General features: G+C 48.0%; 1 protein-coding gene across 3 annotated transcripts in view; it reads right to left on the bottom strand.

The window, feature by feature from the left end:
- PDE9A (phosphodiesterase 9A) overlaps nt 1-21,910 on the bottom strand; it is a 105,821-nt gene that overhangs the window by 27,554 nt on the left and 56,357 nt on the right. For 2 of the 3 annotated variants that reach the window (XM_065942398.1, XM_065942399.1), the window contains exons 5-7: nt 10,142-10,196; nt 9,199-9,269; nt 136-220 (exon numbers count right to left, since the gene is read on the bottom strand). In XM_065942398.1, coding sequence (XP_065798470.1) covers nt 136-220; nt 9,199-9,269; nt 10,142-10,196 — 211 coding nt within the window. Of the gene's footprint in view, nt 1-135; nt 221-9,198; nt 9,270-10,141; nt 10,197-21,383; nt 21,511-21,910 lie in introns of those variants that run through there. The other variant, XM_065942400.1, reaches the window with a different exon arrangement.

The following is a 21,910-nucleotide window of genomic DNA, read 5'->3' as shown; positions in this document are numbered from 1 at the left end:
ACCCAAGCCCAGCTGAACCAGATTCTTCAGCCTCGCTTCTGGGGAAAAAAAAGCCCAGGGCCCCCTCCGGCCCATATGGCTATGCAGTGCTGTCCCCCAGCCGTCTGCCCGCGCCTCCCCCGGCGCAGACCTTACCTGTTGCTTCTGGCTGCCAGCTCCTCCCTCATCTTTTTAATGTCACTCTTGCATTTCTCAATCTCCACCACTTTTAGTCCTTCCACTGGGGACCAAGAGAAACAAGGGGGTTACCATGGATACACGGCGGAGGATGGGAAGGCTGGTAACTGGGGGTTAGCCCACGGCTCCTGTGTCCACTGGTGAGTGGGAAGGAGGGGAGGCTGGCTCAGATACTGGTTCCCACTCCCACCCACCCTGCTGATTCTCTGGCCTCCCCCTCACTCAGCTGAAACACAGCTGCTCCCCGACACACGCCTGTTCATCGCATTCAGACCCGTGATCCCTCTAGGATGGAAGCCCCTCCCCCTCCCCACTCCATGAATCTCCACTCTGCGCTCACCCACTTCTTGCTTTCTCTCCATATCCCTAAGCACCAGCTGAGGATCCGGGACAGAGTGTCTTTTATCCCTCAAAGAAAAAGGGGGCTATGTGTTCCCAGGGTATTAAAATGCAACAGAAGTTTCAGGGGGCAAAATCACAGCTTCCCAGCAAGAATGGAAATTTCATTAAGATAAGGAGCTTTACATTTTAAGATCCTGTAGCGCAGGTAACCAGAAGTCCAGACTTGAAATGGTGAGAAATGAACAGGCCAGGAGAAGGACCCCAGGCTTGGTCATACTTCTGGGGTGCTGTGGCGAGGGGGGGTCCCTTAAGTCGGAACACTACTATTTTGTTTTTCATCAAAGGATGAACTGGCGCTTACACCCACAAGTGAGTATTCAACTTCAAGACATACACACTTGGCAGGTGCATATTTAGCCCAGCAATGCTGCCAGCTTTGGAAAGGCTTTCAGACTAGAGTCAGTTCATGAGAAATAAAAAAGATGAGCTTTGTTACTTTGTAATCACACCTCGATTTTTATGCAAAAAGATACTACCCACGATGCCGCTCATCCCCCTTTTCATCGAGCGTGGCTCTGAATGCGGCTAAAAATAAAATGCAGATGATTTCTAAGAGAAAACAAAGCAGCTCGGTGACTTCCGCTCGTTTCATTAATCCCCTCCCTGCAGGGAGGAGCTGTCAGCAGCTCTGGAGCTCACAGCGGTGGAAATTTTCCCAGCACCGCCCTGGGCAGACAGGCAGGAACTAGAACCTCCCTGGGCGGGTTTTCTAAACATTTCAGGGTCAGGGGCCAAGCGGGGGCTAGGCTGTGTGAAACCATGGCATCTTTCCGTCTGTGCGGGAGGAATCTGGAGGATTCGATCTTTGATTCTGGTCCTGGTGACCTGCTTCTGCGCCACATGGGATGCCAATCTGTACCAGGAAGCGGGGCAGTGAGGTGGAGGGGGTGGAGGAAATGACATCGGTACTTCGAGCTCCCACGGGGACCCCACATCTTCCTTTGGGGTCAGATGCTCTCAGTCTTTTCTTGCATCATGGACCCTGTTAGGAGGTGGATGGAAGCTTGGGTCCACTCCCAAGAAGAAGTGCAGCAACACACACCGTAAAGGTTTGCATTGGGACCAGGAGTGTGCACCCGCCCAGGCACTCCTCAGCCTCGGTCCCACTGCAAAACGCTCACCCCTCGGAGGAGGGGATGACATCGCAGCCGCGTCTGTCACTGGGTCATACAGTGGAGTCAACATCAGTGGCAGGAAGGGGCCCAGGAAAGGGTTGCTAACACGTGACGGGCAGAAAATTTCAGAAAGGGGAATACAGCTGGAGAAAGGACCTGGCATGTGGCATAGACTTGGATCCAAAAAGGGAATCCATGTGGGGAAGAGACAGACCATGCTGGATAGTCCAAACAGGGCGGCGTTGCCCTGCCAGTCAGGGTCCACGGTTACACTCATTACGTTTCCAGCATCACTTTTCTGAATGCAAAATAACCTATGACTACTACAGAAAATGGAGCAAATACAGGGTCTATCAAAGAAGAGTACTTAAAAATGTATCCGTGAGCCCACTGGGCCAGAAGAGAATTCATTTACTATTACATGGTGTTGGAGAAGACTCTTGAGAGTTCCTTGTACTGCAAGGAGATCAAACCAGTCAATCTTAAAGGAAATTAATCCTGAATATTCATTGGAGGAACTGATGCTGAGGCTGAAGGTCCAATACTGTGGCCACCTGATGCCAAGAGCCAACTCATTGGGAAAGACCCTGATGCTAGGAAAAATGGAAGGCAGGAGGAGAAGGGGATGACAGAGGATAAGATGGTTGGACGGTATCACCGACTTGATGGAGATGAGTTTGAGCAAGCTCTGGGAGATAGTGAAGGACAAGGATGCCTGGCATGCTACAGTCCATGGGGTCACAGAGTCAGACGTGACCGAACAACTGAACCACAACAATATGTTATATATATATGTGTGTGTGTGTGTGTATATCCTTCCAGGCATTTCTCTCCCACTCCCATGCATTCTTAATATCTATTTATTTACTCTTATTTTTAAAAAGACAGGAGATTTTCCTGTCAATCCAGTGGTTAAGGCTTCATCTTTCAATGCAGGGGGCCCCGGGGTTCATTACCTGGTTGGGGAGCTAAGAGCCAATATGCCTCGAAGTTAAAAAACCAAAACATAAGATAGAAACAATACTGTAACAAATCAGATAAAGACTTTAAAAATGATCCACATAAAAAAAACTTTTTTTTAAAAAAAGACAAATTTGGGGATTATGCTGCTCTGTTTTCTCATTTGCTTTTTTCCATCATCAAGGTTAAGGATGCTCCTGTTAGCAGCTGTCCACTAGCTCACGGCTCTTGGTGGCTGCCTGATGTTTGATCGAATGGATATTGGAATTGATGTAGATCACAGTCCTTGGCCATTTACTGGGGGTGATGTTAAGATTCAGTCTTTTGGGCTATACGGTATGATATCACTTATCTGAATCTCAGAGATCCAGAATTTACAGCAAGGATGTTTATGAAATGGACCCTGGTTGCCAAGGAAATTGACGGTGAGCAACGAGATGGCAAAAAGTGCATTCATCAATGGATGAGAAAACAACATGTCATGGGATTAAAGTGCCAGAGCACAGGGAGGAAGCTGGGAGATGCCGGGCAGATGCAAGCATGCATGGACCTGGGGCAGCCCCTCCCAGGCCTTGCTGGACACCAGGCTCCCTTCTGGAAGATCCTGGGGGAGCGAGAAGGCCGACTGCGCTGGGCCTCCCCCAGGTCCCCACAGGACCCAGTGAGGTTCCATGGTGGGGACGGATGTCAGCTGCCCACATCTCGGCCCATTCATCAGTTCCAAACTTTAAACACAGGTGACACAGACCAGAGCCCCAGACTAGTGGCCTGAGCATCACATGGACTCTGCTGGCCTCTCTTGAACTTTAGAAGTGACTCTCTGGGCCTTTGCAGGTCACAGCTGCCCTGGAGGAGAATGTTCAGGAATGATTCACTAAGAGGGATGCTGGCTTCAGGAATGGGGCCTCAGTGAACAGAAGCAAGAGGGTGGTCACGGAGGTAGCTCTGTCCTGTTCTCTCCTCCCCCCAGCCCCATTGGGCTCTCCTGAGAGGCTACTGTGGGCAGGCCAGGCCCTGGTGGGCCTGCTAAGCTTTGAAAATTGTTTACAGACATGTAGGAATAGAGCTGTGTTTCAGCATTTCTGCCAAGAACTCTGCTAAGGAATTTGCATAAGGCACATTTCCCAAGTGACAAAAAGAAAAGCAAGGTTTGGTTTCAGTCTTCTGGGTTTTTTGCTTGACCTGGCTGTAAACTCAGGCCCCTGCGGCCAGCTCTATGGTCTTTAGGTTTTGGGCCAGGCCTGGGCAGGGACTGTAGACCGCCAGGCTCCTCTGTCCACGGGATTCTCTGGGCAAGAATACTGGAGTGGGTTGCCATGCCTTTTTCCAGGGGATTTTCCTGATTCAGGGATGGAACTCACGTCCAGGTGGCGCTAGTGGTAAAGAACCCACCTGCAAATGCAGGAGATGTAAGAGACACAGGTTGATCCCTGGGTCAGGAAGATCCCCTGGAGAAGGTAACGGTTACCCACACCAGTATTCTTGCTCGGAGAATCCCATGGACAGAGGAGCCTGGTGGGCTACAGCCCATGAGGTCACAAAGAGTCAGACATGACTGAGCGACTTAGCACATAGTACGCACGGGCAAGGACAAAGGCTGGATGGGAGCAGGGCTGCCCTGTGTCTGCAGGGTGCCTGGGCCCGTCCTGCAAACAAGAAGAAAGGGAGAGAGGGAGGGGGGTGCCCTGGATGGTTCATCTCCAGCCAGGAAGCAAGAGGAGGCCCTGGGTGTCCTGTGTTTAAAACAGCCTTCCACCTAAGTGAGACCCCAGCCTCCCAAAGAAGGAAAACATTCTGTAGAAAAGGAAGGAAAGTCTTTAAGGTGAATTAAGAGCTACAGCAAAATTTATATTTGACTCCAAAAAATTAAACACTTGAGAAGGTTAAAAAAAAAAAAAGCAGGAAATTCCATTCAAACACAAGTCAGACCAACGTAACGTGGTTTACAGGCGGGCAGTTCTAGCGGGTGCCTCTCTGGACCTCAGAAGCAGAGAACAGTCAGTAGCAGCTCAGACACACCAGACCCAGTGCATATGTGCGTGAGCGTGGCACGCTTGCCTGTTCATATGTGTATGTGTGTAAGGGTTTGTGTACCACTGAGTATATGTGCCTATGTTTCTGCGTGTGCCTACATGTATGGGTGCATATGTGCCTCTGTGTCTATGTGTATGTGTGTGAACATCTGGCCGGGCCTAGTGGAGCAGCCTGGCAGCCTTCACAGGCTGGCTTGCTTCTGGCAGCAGTGCAGGGTCAGGACTGACCCTCTGAGAGGCTGGGGTGACCAGTTCCCCAAGTGACTGATGACAGAGGTCTGACTGCCGGACCCCTGTTCAGAGGGCCTCCCCTGTCCACTTCTAGGGTCCCTGTGATGTCTTTGGGGGAGGCACAGATACTACGTCTGGGCGGCTCTTTGGAACGCATACCCCCCTGTCCTGGGGGCTCAGCTCAGGTGAGGCAGCAGTGGTCATTTCCAGGTTAGCAGTGGAGCCTGGGGAGCTGAGGAGCAGTCAGCCACAAGTGCCAGGAGAGGACAGGCCTAAAGCCAAGTGGAGTTCAAGTGGCACAAGAACCACCTCCTGTGGTGTGTGAACCCCCACATTCCTGTACATGGCGGTCAGCCAGGAGGAGATGGGGGTGCTGGGGGCTGACATGGGGAGAGGTACCAAAATGGGGCTGGGGTAACCCGCTGCCCAGAGTGCTCCCAACCCCAACGATCCAGCTGTCCAAAGCTCCTGGAACCCTAACCTTGACCCTCTCGTCCTCCTGAGAAATGCAAGCCCCCTCCACCCCTGCGGTTCAGGGCCTGGGTCTCCGGGGCTAGAATGAACACAACTAGTAAAAACACGAGTAACTGTGATCGCGTGAGCCGGGACCGTGTCTTCCAGGTAACCTATGTGCAATGTGTGTGACTTCTGTGATTCACACAAGAGCCCTAGGAGGAGATTCGAGTTAGTTCTGGAGGATTTGGGGCAAGGACAGGCCAGGGGAGATAGTTACCATGGCTCTGTCCTTTAATGATCCTCAATCCACGAGCCACTTGAAGGCAAAAATACAGACACTTCTCTGCCTGATTGCTGCTCTCACGGCCAGAGACCGGAAGTCTCACAGCTCTCGGCAGGAGTTCTGAAAATTAATTAACGGCCTCTTTAACACGCCTGTGTACAAAGAATGGAAGGCCTGGAGCTGGCTTCTGTGCAGGGAGGGGCCAGTGGAGCTGGAGGAGAGGAGGATGAAGCAGGAGGCACCTGCCGCCCCCCTCCACCCGCCAGGCATCTGCTCTCCAGGTGGTGACTGGAAGACGGTTCTTCTGTGTAAGTGTAGGCAGTGACTCAGCAGTGAACGTTTTTTGTGATCTCTAGCTGAACCACTTCCCACGTGTGGACAGTTCTACCCCATGGGGCTTGGTGGGAAGTGGGGCTTGCCTCCCACTGCAGAAGATGAAACAGCACACGCTCACAGCAGTGGTTGAATTGTGCCCCCGTAAGAGACAGGCGATGACATACGGAAAAGCTATGATGAATCTAGAGAGCGTAATAAAAAGCAGAGACATCACTTTGCCGACAAAGGTCTGTAGAGTCAAAGCTATGGTTTTTCCAGTAGTCATGTACAGATGTGAGAGCTGGACCATAAAGAAGGCTGAGTGCTGAAGAACGGATGCTTTTGAACTGTGGTGCTGGAGGACACTCTTGAAGGTCCCTTGAACAGCAAGGAGATCAAACCAGTCAATCTTAAAGGAAATCAACTCTGAATATTCATTGGAAAGACTGATGCTGAAGCTGAAGCTCTATTCCTTTGGCCACCTGATGTGAAGAGCCGACTCACTGGAAAAGATCCTGATGCTGGGAAAGATTGAGGGCAAGAGGAGAAGGGGACGAGAGAGGACGTGATGGTTGGATGGCATCACCGACTCAATGGACATGAGTTTGAACAAACTCCACGAGAGAGTGAAGGGCAGAGGAACCTGGCATTCAGCAGACCATGGGCTGCAAAGAGTCGGACATGACCGACCAACTGAACAACGACAAAGGAACAGGGTCACATCCTGACCCCCAGAACGCAAGCGTGGATCCTGAGATAAGATTGTTCTGGGTGAGGGTGGGCTCAAAATCCACAGAGAGGTGCCTGATGCGGGAAGGTAGGGGAGACCTGAGTACGAAGGTGTGCAGGGGGAGGCTGAGTGCAGGCAGCAGTAGCCTGCAGTGATGGCCACACGCCAAGCCCCAGGGCAGCCTGGAAGGAGCCGCAGGCTCGGGACAGGATCCCTCCAGAAGCAACTGGCCCTGCTGCACCTTGACCTCAGGCATCTGGCCTCCAGACTGTGGGGAGAATTCACTGCTGTTGTTCCAAGCCCCCTCGTTTGGGTGCTTTGACATGACAACCCCAGGAAACCAACCTACTCAGTTTCTCTGGCCTTCCCTGCAGTGGGCAGGGGTAGGGGGCAGGGTGTGTGTGTGGACACGGGGTCCACACTGTCCAGACACTGGACCTGCAGCTGGTGAACAGAGAAGAAGCCTGATGTTTGCAGCAGTGGCCACAAGCTGTGGGGGTCCCGGCACTGATCTTGGGGTGCTGGGGATACTGTACATCTGGGGCTCAGATCTGCCAGATCCGAGTCCTCATTGCATCAGCTCTATGTGGTGTATGGGGCATTGCTCCTGCTGCACGGCTACTGAGGAGCCTCGTCCTGACACTCTCAGCACACAGGGGACCCCCTCCCAAAATCCCTCGGAGGCAAAGCCTCTTTTCTGCTCAATGCAACCACGACCAGTGTCCATGGCGGTGGCTACAAGGCCAGCTGCCACAGCGCTTTCTAACCTGCTCTTCCTGGATCCTCCCCCCAAATCCCCAGCTCCTCATGGTGAAAGGTGCTGGTGAGAGCTGCCCCCTAGGACCCCAGGGCTTGTTGTTCGGTCTCTAAGTCTTCTCCAACTCTTTGCAACCCCATGGACTGCACAATGCCAGGCTTCCCTGTCCTTCACTATCTCCCGGAGTTTGCTCAAACTCATGTCCATTGAATTGATGGTGCCATCCAGCCATCTCATACTCTGTTGACCCCTCCCCCTCTTTCCCTCAATCTTTCCCAGCATTACAGTCTTTTCCAGTGAGTCAGTTCTTCCCACCAGGTGGCCAAAGTACTGGAGCTTCAGCTTCAACATCAGTCCTTCCAATGAATATTCAGGACTGATTTCCTTTAGGATTGACTGGTTGGATCTCCTTGCAGTCCAAGGGACTCTCAAGAGTCTTCTCCAATACCACAGTTCAAAAGCATTCATTCTTCGAAGCTCAGCCTTCTTTATGGTATTTACTTTTCCAATTTGCTGAATGAACTCAAGCAGGTCACCTAATCTCTTTGGCTCCTTCACTGTCAGTGGGGAAAACATAACTGCTTTGCAGCTCTAATGACCAAATGGATTTAAAAAACGCTGCCACACTTCGACGGAGAAGGCTATGGCATCCCACTCCAGTACTCTTGCCTGTAAAATCCCTGGTAGGCTGCGGTCCATGGGGTCCTAAGAGTCGGACACGACTGAGTGACTTCACTTTCACGCATTGGAGAAGGAAATGGCAACCCACTCCAGTGTTCTTGCCTGGAGAATCCCAGGGATGGGGGAGCCTGGTGGGCTGCCATCTATGGGGTTGCACAGAGTCAGACACGACTGAAGCGACTTAGCAGCAGCAGCAGCCGCACTTTGAAAAGGGTAACTGTAAATCACGATTCAAGTTCTTTAGGCGACTTGGTTTTGGACACAATCATGATTTTTTTTTTCTTGGAAAAAATCAAGCAGTTCATACAAGGTATGAAAAGTTAGTCAGGTAGAGGCTGTGATGCCATCCCAACCCCTCACGTCTGGAGTCCGTTTACTCACTCCACAAGTCAGTAAATGCAGTGCCCAGGAGCCATTAACCTTGACATTAGCCTTGACACTGACAAAGAGCCATCTCTCTGGGCCCTGGGTGGGGAATTGTGGACCACAAGGAATTCAAGCACTGCCCCTTAATTTTATGGATGGGACACTAAGGGTGACTGCCTGAAGCCGTTATCTTCCGGAGTTTTAGCTCCTTGGTCACTGAGTCAAGACGCAGTCACTGGTGGTCATTCAGTAGACAACTTCCCCTAAAATTGTGAAACCAGAGAGTATGGGTTGGTGTGTTCTCATTTATGTAAAAAGAGACACACACAGCTATTCTGCAGAGGTTTGTCTCTGGGGGAGCTCGGTCTAGGAAGCCCCATGGTTTCCTCTGTTCTCTTCCGTGCTACCACGACACATACCATGTGATGACACGTACTGGATTGCAAATTACTGTGTACTTCTAACATGTTGCGAGTTACTGCGTTACTTCTCAAACAGAATAAAACGCTTAAGATTCATCACTCTTCTAGCCTTTGTTAACTTCAAAGGTAAGTACTGAGTACTTGACAAAGACAAGACATTCGCTCTGAGCCTCACCTCCCCTGCCATCATCACACACCACGGCATAAGTGGTTTAATTTACACTGAGGTTAAAAGACACAGCAGTGAAAAGGCATCGACATGCCACTCACATTCGACGCGCTTCTCCAGCACTGCCAAGTGATTTGCAACTTCAGCTTTCAGCTCGTTGATTTTAAAAGCTCTGGGAAGGAAAAAAACAAAACAACACAACTCCTCAAATTCTCCAAGTTAAAGTGGGTTCAGTCAACATCTGCCCGCTCCTTGCCATGGTGAGGCTCACAGGTGGGCTGGTGAGGGGCCCAAACAGAGGAGTTGCTTTTAAGGAACTCATGGGAGTTGGAGGCGGGCGGGGAGGAGGAAAAGGACACACTCTGGAATTATCTCGTAGGTGTATTTTCCAAGTCCGGAATACAGAACGGGCACGATTACTCCCCATACCTGGCCGGTGAGCAGATGCTCTTTGGGGAGGACCTGGGTTCTCTGCTTACCCCTGGCACGGACCAGCACTCTGCCCTCCCCCCCTCCCCCCTGCTCCCCGCACACACCGTCTCATGCAGCTGGTGTGCCCTTCTCTGGGCTCCAACCCAATCAGTTCAACAACTCTTGGGCTTTAAGAAAATACCCTATGGCTTCTCCCCATTTCAAATACCCGGGGGGCAGTAAGATGCCATAGGAAGTAACTGAGAAGACACAAAGCACTGACTCCAGAACCGGCAGCATAACTCAGAATGAAGAGTGAGTCAGACATCCACACAGGATCTCTGTGCTGTCAACTCCCATAGGCTGAAGTCCTCGCCCCAAAGAGCCAGCTGAGGACATTCTCAGCAACGTGGGTCCCTACTCTGAAAGCACCAGCAGGCGAGCATCTCCTGGACCCCACGCATGCTGCCTTAGTTACAGAATTGCCAAAGGACCCCACCAGGCAGGCAGCTTCTCCGGGGAAGTGATGGATGACAGCCCATCAGCTGAGATAGCCTCACGGCAAGGGGCCCACTCGCCATGAAGAGAAAGAGTACCCAGCCCTGGAAAGGATGTATCCAGAAGATTCTGTACCTTGAGAACTGCTCCGCCACCTGGGTCAGCACGTTCTGGATCAGTTCTTCTTTCTCTGCAGATGAGAAAAGAAAGCCTGATGGAAAAGGGTGTGCTCTGTGGACCGCGGGCTGAACCCCAACACTGCGCCCAGGAGCTGCCTGGGTACCTGACGGGGGGTGCTCTGGCCACTGGTCTGCAGCACAGCCTCTCCTGGGCCCCGGGTTTCCCGTCCAGCTTCAGATGCCCTGTCCCCCGGGACAGCTCTCAGCGGTGCCTAGGCAGAGTGGCTGGGGCTGTGATCCTCCCGCAGTCAGCACCAGTCATAAAAGCAGGCAGGACTGGTCTTTAAATATGGGACACTTACATGCAGTTGCCCTGGTCCATTTTATGGGGGCAATTACTATGACAGAAAGTTCAAAGCATATTTTGAGTGCAACACACACCGTTCTCACGGTTAGGTCCCAGAGACAGGAAGCGGCTGGGGTGAGCGAGTTTGTCCCTCTGTAGCCTGGCACATAAAACTGGGCTGGGCGGCTGGGTTTACAAGGTTCAGACCCCAGGCTGTATGTACCTGCCCATTTTCCTGTTTCCTGACCGGGCCCAACGCAGGATGCCTCATGGAAAGGTGTGGAATGCATGGCACCAATCCAGCCGCTCTATGCTCTTGGGAAGGGCGGGCTCTCCCCTTGGTTCCAGGTGGCTGTTTAGTTCACACCCTAAAACTCTGGGGACCTAAACAAGGCCTCCTCCTGAACTCGTGTAAGCTTCCATATAGACTCTAAAACCAACACAAATCAAAACCAAGCAAAGCCTGTCCAGACAAACAAAACCCCCAATAATCCAATTTGGCAACAGGGCTCAAAAGCTAAAAATGTTCACGTGCTCTGATTTAGTGTCTCGAATTCTAGGAAAAACCATACGGAGGGACACAAAAGATGTTCATCACAACGTTATGTAACACAGTGAAAACTGTAATGGCCTATATGTCCATCAAATGGACATCACTTATACCATATAAATGATGGTGTATCTGTACTGTGGAAATATATTCTGCTACTAGGAATAATATCTTAGAAAAATGTTCATGTCTATTATTAAACTAAGAAAGTCATAAGACAGTGTGATTCCATTTCTTAAAACTTGGGAGAGTATACTCCAAAATAATAATAGTAGTTACTTTTTGGTTGTAAGATTATATATAAGCTTTTTTCCTTATTTTTGTTTCGGTATATCTAATATACTTCTATAACAACTTATGTTAATTTCACAAAAGCATTAAAAAAAAATAATCTAAAATAACCTCTAGGACCTCATTCCTTCACCTGCCAAATGAAAGGGTAGACCAGATGATCCAAGGTTTCCTCTGGTTTTAGCATCCTATGATTTGATGAGAAGGAAAACGATGTCCCGTTATATCTCTTGGAAATACAAGGGTAAAAATGTCAGCCAGGAAACTTTATTGAGCCACACGTTGAGCTGATCAAAGTCCTATCCTTCAGAGAGGACCAGACCCCCCAGGGAAGAAAAATGGTGGCTCCATTGACAAGAACCACCAGTGAGAAGGCTTCACAGGCCTCCTTGGTGAACTCAGCAGTATTTTAGATCACATACTCTGAAATCTTGGGCAAAAACGTATCACATAACCTTCAAGAGTGAGTGGTCTGTCTCAGTCTTGACATATATTTAAAAGTCCATCAACAGTTGTAGAATGCACATTCCTTTCAGGTGACTATGAAGTGAAGTGAAAGTCGCTCAGGTGTGTCCGACTCTTTGCGAACCCATGGACTATATGGTCCATGAAGTTCTCCAGGCCAGAATACTGGAGTGGGTAGCCTTTCCCTTCTCCAGGGGATCTTCCCAACCCAGGGATCAAACCCAGGTCTCCCACACTGTAGGCAGATTCTTCACCAGCTGAGCCACAAGGGAAGCCCTGTGCCTATGAAGCATATACCAAAATAGACCATATGTTGGTCCACACACACACAAAACCCACAACAAATTTAAAAGAACCACAACCAAATAGAGTATGGTTTATGACCTTAAAGAGATCAAACTAGAAATCAAAAGCAGAAAGATCTTGAAACAATTTGAAACTAAATGACACACTTCTAAGGAATACACCGGTCAAAGAGGAAGTCTTAAGGGATATAGACACTGAATGGTAACTGCTTTACAGAATTTTGCTGTTTTCTGCCAAGTAGAATGAAAATGAAAATACAACACGTGAAAATTTAGCTGTAAGACACAGCTAAAGCAGTGCTGAGAGGAATATCTATAGCACTGTATGCTTGCATTCACAAAGAGGAAAACTCTTAACTCCATAATCTAAGAACCTAGAAAAAGAAAAGCAAGAATAAACCCACAAGAACAGCAGAAGGAAGGATATAATAAAAAGCATAAATCAATGAAATAGAAAACAAAAACAGCACAGAAAACCAATGAATCAAAGAACTGGTTATTTAAAGATATCAATAAATTGACAAACCCCTGGCAAGACTGAGAAACACAGAGAGAAGACACAGATCACCAGTACCTGGAATGAAAAGGGAGACAGCATTACAGGCCTTGCAGACATCAAAAGGGTAACAAAAAAACACTAAAACCAACTCTAAACACAGAATCTTGACATCCTAGATGAAAATGGACCAGATCCTAGAAAAGTATGAACTACCACACTCATTCAATATGAAGCATGAAATTTGAACAGTCTGTAACTATTAAGGAAATTGTGCTTATTTAAAAAGTCCCTCCAAAGAAATTTCCAGGTGCAAATGGTTTCACTGGAGAATTTTACCAAACATTTAAAGAAGAATTAATCAGTCCTTCAAGAATTAAACAATTTCTTCTAGAAAATAGAAGAGAAGGGTACACTTTTGATTCACTTTGTGACACTAGTATTAACCTGATACAAAATCTAACAAAGACAACAAAAAAAGAAAACTGCAAATCAATATCTGCCATTAATATGAATGCAAAAAATCTTAACAAAATATTAGCAATTAGAATTCAACAAAATATGAAAATAGAACTAATAAGTGAGTTCAACATGGTGACAGTATACAAGATAAATATATAAATTGACTGTATCTATATACACTAGCAATGACCGTGTAGACACTGAAATTAAAATCACAGCACCATTTACAAACACTTAAAAAAACTCAAATAACCTAAGTGTAAATAAAACATATGGAGAAGTTGTGTGCTGAAAACTAAAAAACCCTGGTGAAAGAAAGATATAAATGGTGAACCCTACCATTTTCATAAGAGTTTTGTGATGAGGGTGAAAGAGGAGAGTGAAAACGCTGGCTTATAACTCAACATTCAGACTAAGATCATGGCATCTGGTCCCATCACTTCATGGCAAATAGATGGGGAAAAAGTGGAAGCAGTGAAAGATTTTATTTTCTTGGACCCCAAAATCACTGTGGACAGTGACTGCAGACATTGGTGGAGTTAAAAGACACTTGCTCCTTGGAAGGAAAGCTATGACAAACCTAGACAGCATATTAAAAAACAGAGATATCATTTTGCTGACAAAGGTCTGTAGAGTTAAAGTTATGGTTTGTCTAGTAATTATGTATGGATGTGAGAGTTGAACCATAAAGAACATGAGCACTGAAGAATTGATGCTTTTGAACTGTGGTCTTGGAGGAGACGCTTGAGAGTCCCTTGGACTGCAAGATTAAACCAGTCAATCCTAAAGGAAATCAACCCTGAATATTCATTGGAAGGACTGATGCTGAAGCTGAAGTGTCAATACTTCGGCCACCTGATGCAAAGAGTCGACTCACTGGAAATGACCCTGATGCTGGGAAAGATTGAGGCCAGGAAGAGAAGGGGGTGACAGACAATGAGACAGTTGGATAGCATCACCAACTCAATGGACATGAGTTTGAGCAAACTCTGGGAAATAGTGAAGGACAGGGAAGCCGGGCATGCTGCAGTTCACGGGGTCACAGGGTTCGACATGACTTAGTGACTGAATAACAACAACAAATACAAAGTGGACTCTGGATGTAAAATGGGAAACTATAAAACTTAGAAAAAAATAGAGGAAAATCTTCAGATTCTTGGGCTAGGCAGAGAGTTCTTAGACTTGACAACAAAAACAATCCATAAAAGGGAAAATTGATAAACTGCACTTTATCAAAAGTAGAACTTTTCCTTTGAGAAAAATCCTGTTAAGAGATAAAAAGGTATATAGCCTGGGGAAAAAATATTTGCAAATCACGTACCTGACAAAGACATGAAAATAGACAATGAAAAGAATAGTAAAAACTCAACAGTAAAAAACAGAACAACTCAACTTGAAAATGGGCAGGGCACAGACATTTATTCATCTAGTTGTTTCGGCTTGTGGGATCTTGGTTCCTGATCAGGGACTGAATCCAGGCCCCCGCAGTGAAATCGCTCAGTCCTAACCACTGGACCCCCAGAGATTGCCACGAGCAGATATTTTACTGAAGAGAATATACAGATGGATGACAAGCACATGAAAAGATGCTGAGCTACATGAGTCATTGGGAAATGCAAATGAAACCACACTGAAATATCACTGCACATTTATCAAAAAAGCTAAAAAAAAAAAAAGAAAAAGTGACAACCCCCAATGCTGGAAAAGATGTAGAGAAACTAGCTTACTCACACACTGCTGGTGGGAATGTAAAACAGAACAGCGCTTCTGTAAAAGGGTTTGAGATTTTCTTAACAAAACTAAACATACAACTGCTGTATGACCTGCACTTGCCCTCTGGGACAGAGAACAGACAGGTTATGTTTACACAGAAGTTGGTACACAATGTTCAGAGCAGCTTTCATTTTTAATTGCCCTAAACCAGAAACAACTCAGATGCCCTTCAGCAGGTGAATGAATAAGCAAACTGTGTTCCGGCCACACCATGAAATATTACTCAGTAATAAAAAGAACTGAACTTGTGATACACGTTAATAGCCTGGATGCATTTCTAGAGAATTATGCTGAGCGAAAAAAGGTCAATCCCCAAACTCACTCTCTGGATGAATACATTTATAGAACATTCTTGAAATGGCAAAACTATAGAGATGGAAAACAGATGAATAAGTGTCAAGGGTTAAGGGGCAGTGGATAGAAGGGATCTGGATGACACTATAGAAAAGACACTTGCTCCTTGGAAGGAAGCCTATGACAAACCTAGACAGCCTATTAAAAAGCAGAGACATCACTTTGCTGACAAAAGTCTGTATAGTCAAAGCTATGGTTTTTCCAGTAGTCAAGTATGGCTGTGAGAGTTGGATAAGAAGAAATCTGAGTGCCAAAGAATTGATGCTTTCAAATTGTGGTGCTACAGAAGACTCTTGAGAATCCCTTGGACAGCAAGAAGATCAAATCAGTGAATCCTAAAGGAAATCAGTCCTGAACAATGACTGGAAGGACTGAAGCTCCAATACTTTGGTCACTTGATGCAAAGAGCCGACTCACTGGAAAAGACCCTGATGCTGGGAAAGACTGAAGGCAGGAAGAGAAGGGGTGACAAGAAGATGAGATGGTTGGATGGCTTCATCGACTCAACAGACATGAATCTGAGCAAACTCCAGGAGATAGTCAAGGACAGCAAAGCCTGGCCTGCTGCAGTTCACGGGGTCACAGAGTTGGAGATGACTTAACTACTGAACAACATAGAAGGACAGCACGAGGGCCCCTTGGGGGATGAGATGCCCTGTGTCTGGACTGAAGCAGTGTCGACAGCGCTGGGGTGAGATCTTCCTGCAGTCTGAAGGATGCTACCATACCTGGAAAAAGGGTAAAGGGTGCCTGGGTCTCTGCATTTTTTCTTACAACTGCATGTGATTGTATAATGACTTAAAAAAAGTTTAACAAAAATTTAATAGAGCGAATGGAAAGAAAAAGTTAAGGGGGACTTATCCCTTGTCTTTTGAGGGGGGGCTCCTTTGAGCATTATGGGATTTTTTAAAAAGATTTTTCTTTTTGATGTGGACTATTTTTTAAGTCATTATTGAATTTGTTACAGTATTGCTTCTGTGTTACATTTTGATTCTTTGGCTGAGAGGTGTGTGGGATCTTAGCTCTCCGATCAGGATTCAAAACTGCATCTCCTGCATTGGAAGTCTTAACCACAGGATTTTGATGCTGAAATTTAATTTCTACCCCAAGAACTTCATCCCATACCTTCCTTTTCCCGGTTGAATTTGAGGCTCGGACATTCATATTCCGGTCCATGTAACAGCTACACCTCAGCCCATGTGCCACCCATGTTAACAAATCTGATGTCTTCAGAAAGCGCACAGGCACAAAGGTGAGCTGGCAGGGAGCGAGCCCCAGGGCGCCGGTCATGGGTCATGGCGCTCACTCCGCTGCCATCTCTATAATTTCGCCCTGAGCTGCTTCTATACATCCTGCACGATCTGCATTCCTGGTGCAAGGGGAAAGGGCAAAAAAAAAAAAAAAAGCCTCTGTGCAAAAGGCCAACCACACCCACACATCCATAAACACAGCCTGTTCAGGAAGTGGGTGCCTCCCCCGCCCCACCCCAGTGCACTGGAATTCCTGCCGCTGGCTGCTGCTTCCTCCCAGGGGAGTTCTGAACTTAAAACAAAGCGTGTGTAGAATACTCTGGGCAGAGCCTGGCCCGTGGTGCGCACTCCTGCCTTAGCTGTCACGCTACTGTCACATCACAGGTGTTACTATGCCACTAAGGGTTGTCAACATCTACAGGGGCTGTCATTCTGTCACTAAGGGTCCCTGACAGCCACAGGTGTTGGTGTGTCACTAAGGGTCACCAATAGCCATTGTTCAGCTACTAAGCTGTGTCTGACTCTTTGCTACCCCATGGACTGTGGCACGCCAGGCTCCTCTATCCTCCACTATCTCCCAGAGTTTGCTCAGATTCATGTCTTTTAAGTCGATGACGCTATCTAACCATCTCATCCTCTGCCACCCCCTTTTCCTTTTTGCCTTCAATCTTTCCCAGCATCAGAGTCTTTTCCAGTGAGTCAGCTCTTTGCATCAGTTGGCCAAAGTACTAGTGTTTCAGCTTTACCATCAGTCTCTCCAATGAATATTCAGGACTGATTTCCTTTAGGATTGACTAGTTTAATCTTGCAGTTCAAGGGACTCTCAAGAGTCTTCTCCAGCACCACAATTTGAAGCATCGATTCTTGGGTGCTCAGCCTTCTTTATGGTCCAACTTTCACATCCATACATGACTGCTAGAAAAACCACAGCTTTGACTCTACAGACCTTTTTCGGCAAAGTGATGTCTCTGCTTTGTAATATGCGGTTTAGGTTTGTCATAGCTTTTCTTCTAAGGAGCAACTGGCATAAGTGTTGTTACATTACTAAGGGACCCTGGCATCCATAGGTGGTGTTACATCGCTAATGGTCATGGAGCAGCTGTTGTTCTATCACGAAGGGTTGCTGGCAGCTACGGGCTGTCTGATACCTTCTCTTGCTTTGAGTGCCTTCCCTGGTATCTTCAGGGCCCCTGGGGTGACAGGCTGAACTCTGGGTGGGGTGGGGGGGACCATGTCCAGGCTGAGAAGCAGCAGCATCCTTCCTACAGTGTCCTGAGGTGATTTTCATTTCCCCAGGGCCTCTGGAAGCCTCAGGTAGCCCTAAATCCCTGGATTTGGGGGCAACAAGCACTTTTCAATCGCATATATGAGTCATTCCCAACGTTGGTAGCCGAACCACACTGTATCAGGAAAATGTGACAGTATGTATGTGCGTGCTAGGTCACCTCGGTCATGTCCGACTCTGCGGCCCCATGGACTGTAGCCTGCCAGGCTCCTCTGTCCATGGAATTCTCCAGGCAAGAATACTGGAATGGGTTGCGATTTCCTTCTCCAGGGGCTCTTCCCAACCCAGTGATTGAATCCACATCTCTTACATCTCCTGCATTGGCAGGTGGGTTCTTTACCACTAGCGCCACTTGTAGGAAACCCACTGTTTGCTAGATGCTGTGTGGCATATACGGAATTTTAAAAATTAAAAGTATATTCAAGTGCCCCTGTTTTGAGAGTTTTAGATAGCTTTAAGAATAAGCAGCCACTGAATGGAATTGGTATAGCCACTATGGAGAACAGTATGGAGGTTCCTTAAAAAACTAAAAATACAGCTAATACATGACCCTGCAATCCCACTCCTGGGCATATATCCAGAGAAAAACATGGCCCGAAAAGATACATGTTCCACAATGTTCAGTGAAGCACTGTTTACAATGGCCAAGACATTAAAGCAACCTAAATGTCCATTGATAGAGGAATGGATAAAGAAGATATGGTATATATATATACAGAGGAAGACTACTCAGTCATTAAAAAGAATGAAATAAGGCCATTTGCAGCAACATCGATGGATCTAGAGAGTGTCATACTGAGTGAAGTGAGCCAGACAGAGAAATATCATATGGCATGCCGTATATGTGGAATCTAAAAAGAAATGATACAAATGAACATAACTTACAAAAGAGAAAGAAAAGAGACTCAGACTTAGAAAACGAACTCATGGTTTCCCGGGGCAGGGGGAAGGGATAGTTGAGGACTTTGGAAAGGTCATGTACACATTGCTATATTTAAAAGGGATAACCAACACAGATCTGCCGTGTAGCACATGGAACTCTGCTCAGTGGTACGTGCCAGCCTGGATGGGAGGTGGGGGAGAATGGAAACATGTATATGTATGGCGGATCCCTTCACTGTTCCCCTGAGACTGTCACAACGTTGTTAATTGGCTATACCCCAATACAAAATGTTTTTGTTGTCAAATATTAATAATATAAAAGAATAACCAGCCACAGCCAGGGATGCTGGCAGTTCAAGATTGGACATGACTGGGGGTCTTTGGGGGGGTCATGCTGGTGTCCTACTGGACTGTTGAAAAACCTTTGGGAGTTTTTGAGATAACTGAGAGAGGAAGTAAGACTGAGAAGGAGTCAGCAGAATGCCTGCTGGTTCACAGAACGGAGGCTGCAGCTGAGGCGGCCCACAGCCACGGCTGACCCGCGTGTTCTCCAGGGAAAACTCTGCTCCGTGAGAACAGCTGACATATCATCACAAGTGTCCCCAGGTCTAGGACATGCTACTGAACGTCAAGGATGCTGCTCCAAGCTCCCCACGATGTAATGAGTGCCCATGGCTTTAACCAAGGCAAAGATTTAATGAAGGCCAAAAGGTCAGCTGTCAGCACAGAGGTCTCGTCACCAGCCTCTGCAGGTCTGCACTGCTTTCTCCCTGCTCACACCTGGACGGGCCTGGCTTAGATATGCTGGGGGCCTCGTCCGCTGACCTCTTGGGTAATGGGCCCTGCGGGGTAGATGCCAGGGCTGGCAGAGTCTTCCACCTATTAGGGAAGAGTTGCGTTTAGTTCCAGGACCATCTTGCAGTCTGGCAGCATCTGAGCTGGGTTTTCTGGATATTTCCGGGCTGTGGCTCTCCACCAGGGTGGCCCTTGACCTGACCTGGGCCACAACTGAAGGGTCAGGAGCAGCCCCTGGAGACAGGTACAGAGTTGCCCAGTTGGCGTTGTGGACAGGACTCTGCCTGTGGGCTGGCAGGATGGGCACCCACCCCCGTGGTATTTCGCCAGCTGCCCCCGTGAGTGGCCAGAACAGCATCCACCCCTGCCTTCCCCCGGTGCCAGAGGCTGTTGCCCGACTCTGCTGCTGTGCACGCTTCAAGGAACCCGCCTCCGCCTCTCCCAGCCCTTCCAGGAATTGTTTATTTGTTTCAGATGAATCCTGCGTCTCCGCAGCACAGAGCGACATAAAAGTCAGGTTTAACCGATCGACAAGACAGCCCAACCCTCCAATTCCTACTTCAGAGGTCAGCTGAAGGCGATGCCCTGGTCAGCTAGGCCAGTCAGTGGACAGGTACTGCTCTTTCCATGTGGTGCTGGACGGCACAGAACAGCGGACGGAACGCCGGACTGCCCACGGCCACGCCCCCATCCTCCGCACACCCAGGCTGGTTGGCACATGTACCATCCTCCCTGAGGGCAAATGGACAAAACCACGGCCCTAGTAACACTCAGGTCCCATACCTGTGCCTGCAGGGAGGAGGCCTGGGGACATCGGCACGGGTTCTGGAACCTCAACCCCCAACAGTGCCATGAGTAACACCTGTGGGCACGTGTGTGCTGCCTGGAGTCCACCGTGAGTTCCAATCTCCCCTGATAAGTCTGTATAACTGTTGCACAATATTTTTACTGTGTTCTCCATGCTGTCAATACGATGCACGAACTGTCTGACTTTATCCATCTCACCCAAAGCCCTGAGCACCCTTCAAAACAGTGTGGAGATTCCTTAAAAAAACTGGAAATAGAACTGTCATATGACCCAGCAATCCCACTCCTGGGCATACACACCGAGGAAACCAGATCTGAAAGAGACACATGCACCCAATGTTCATCGCAGCACTGTTTATAATTGCCAGGACATGGAAGCAACCTAGATGCCTATCAGCAGACGAATGGATAAGGAAGCTGTGGTACATGTACACTATGGAATATTACTCAGCCATTAAAAAGAATTCATTTGAATCAGTTCTAATGAGATGGATGAAACTGGAGCCCATTATACAGAGTGAAGTGAGCCAGAAAGATAAAGACCAATATAGTATACTAATGCATATATATGGAATTTAAAAAGATGGTAATGATAACCCTATATGCAAAACAGAAAAAGAGACACAGATGTACAGAACAGACTTTTGGACTCTGTGGGAGAAGGCGAGGGTGGGATGTTCTGAGAGAACAGCATTGAAACAAGTATGCTATCAAGGGTGAAACAGATCACCAGCCCAGGTTGGATGCATGAGACAAGTGCTCGGGGCTGGTGCACTGGGAAGACCCAGAGGGATGGGATGGGGAGGGAGGGGGGAGGGGGGATCGGGATGGGGAACACATGTAAATCCATGGCTGATTCATGTTAATGTGTGGCAAAAACCACTACAATACTGTAAAGTAATTAGCCTCGAACTAATAAAAATAAAGGAAACGAAACAAAACACATACTTAACTGACTCCCTCCCAAAGCTTTTTTTAAAAAAAAAAAAAACATGGATATTCCTTCAAAAGGGCATGTCTTACTTTTTTGCATTAGAGAAAATCACCCCCATCTGAGACCCTGAATATTGGGGGTGCGTCTATTTTCAGAGCTGTGTGTAGGTAGGGCCGGGAGGAGACTCCCTGTCTGTCTATCCTCTCCCACCCCTCCTTCTGGGGGTGGCACTACCCCTCTCCAGGGAAGAAGGGGGGACTCACCTCTGCTCCACTTCTGCTCTCCTGGCCCCTCCAGCCAGCGAGGCCATTCTAGCCCCGGGCACAGTCATGGCAATTCACTGTTTATGGAGGTCATAAAACAAAGAGCAGAAGGAGGACGCTTCCTTTACAGCCCAGGAGCACAATAAAGTGGGATGATGAACAGTGACCTGGCCTCGCTCCTTAAAGGGACAAGCACCGTTTCCACTGTCTATCCCGCCAAGAAATCACCCTCGGCTATTGGCGGCCAAAGGGATGTTCCAGGAGATGCTCAGTGTGACTTTGACTAGATGCTTTCACTTCCTGTTAGCCATTCTGATGAGACAAAGAAAGTGAAGGGGACCCTGGGGCCCTGGTGAACATATCTGATGTGGGGAGAGTGTCTCCTATGTAGCTGTCTTAGCTGAGCCCTTGCAGGCTCCCTGCAGACCCACCAGCCCTCGGCGGCAGGAACTGGACTGTGTCCCCTTCTGTTCTGGAGCTGGGATTTGAGCTCTGCATAGCTGAGTCTGACCTCAGATGTCTGGGCA

Source organism: Muntiacus reevesi, chromosome 8 (assembly GCF_963930625.1).
Source record: "Muntiacus reevesi chromosome 8, mMunRee1.1, whole genome shotgun sequence".
In the NCBI taxonomy this organism is placed as follows: domain Eukaryota; kingdom Metazoa; phylum Chordata; class Mammalia; order Artiodactyla; family Cervidae; genus Muntiacus; species Muntiacus reevesi.
The sequence above is the reverse complement of the archived record's forward strand: the minus strand, read 5'-3'. Positions and strand labels throughout refer to the sequence as shown.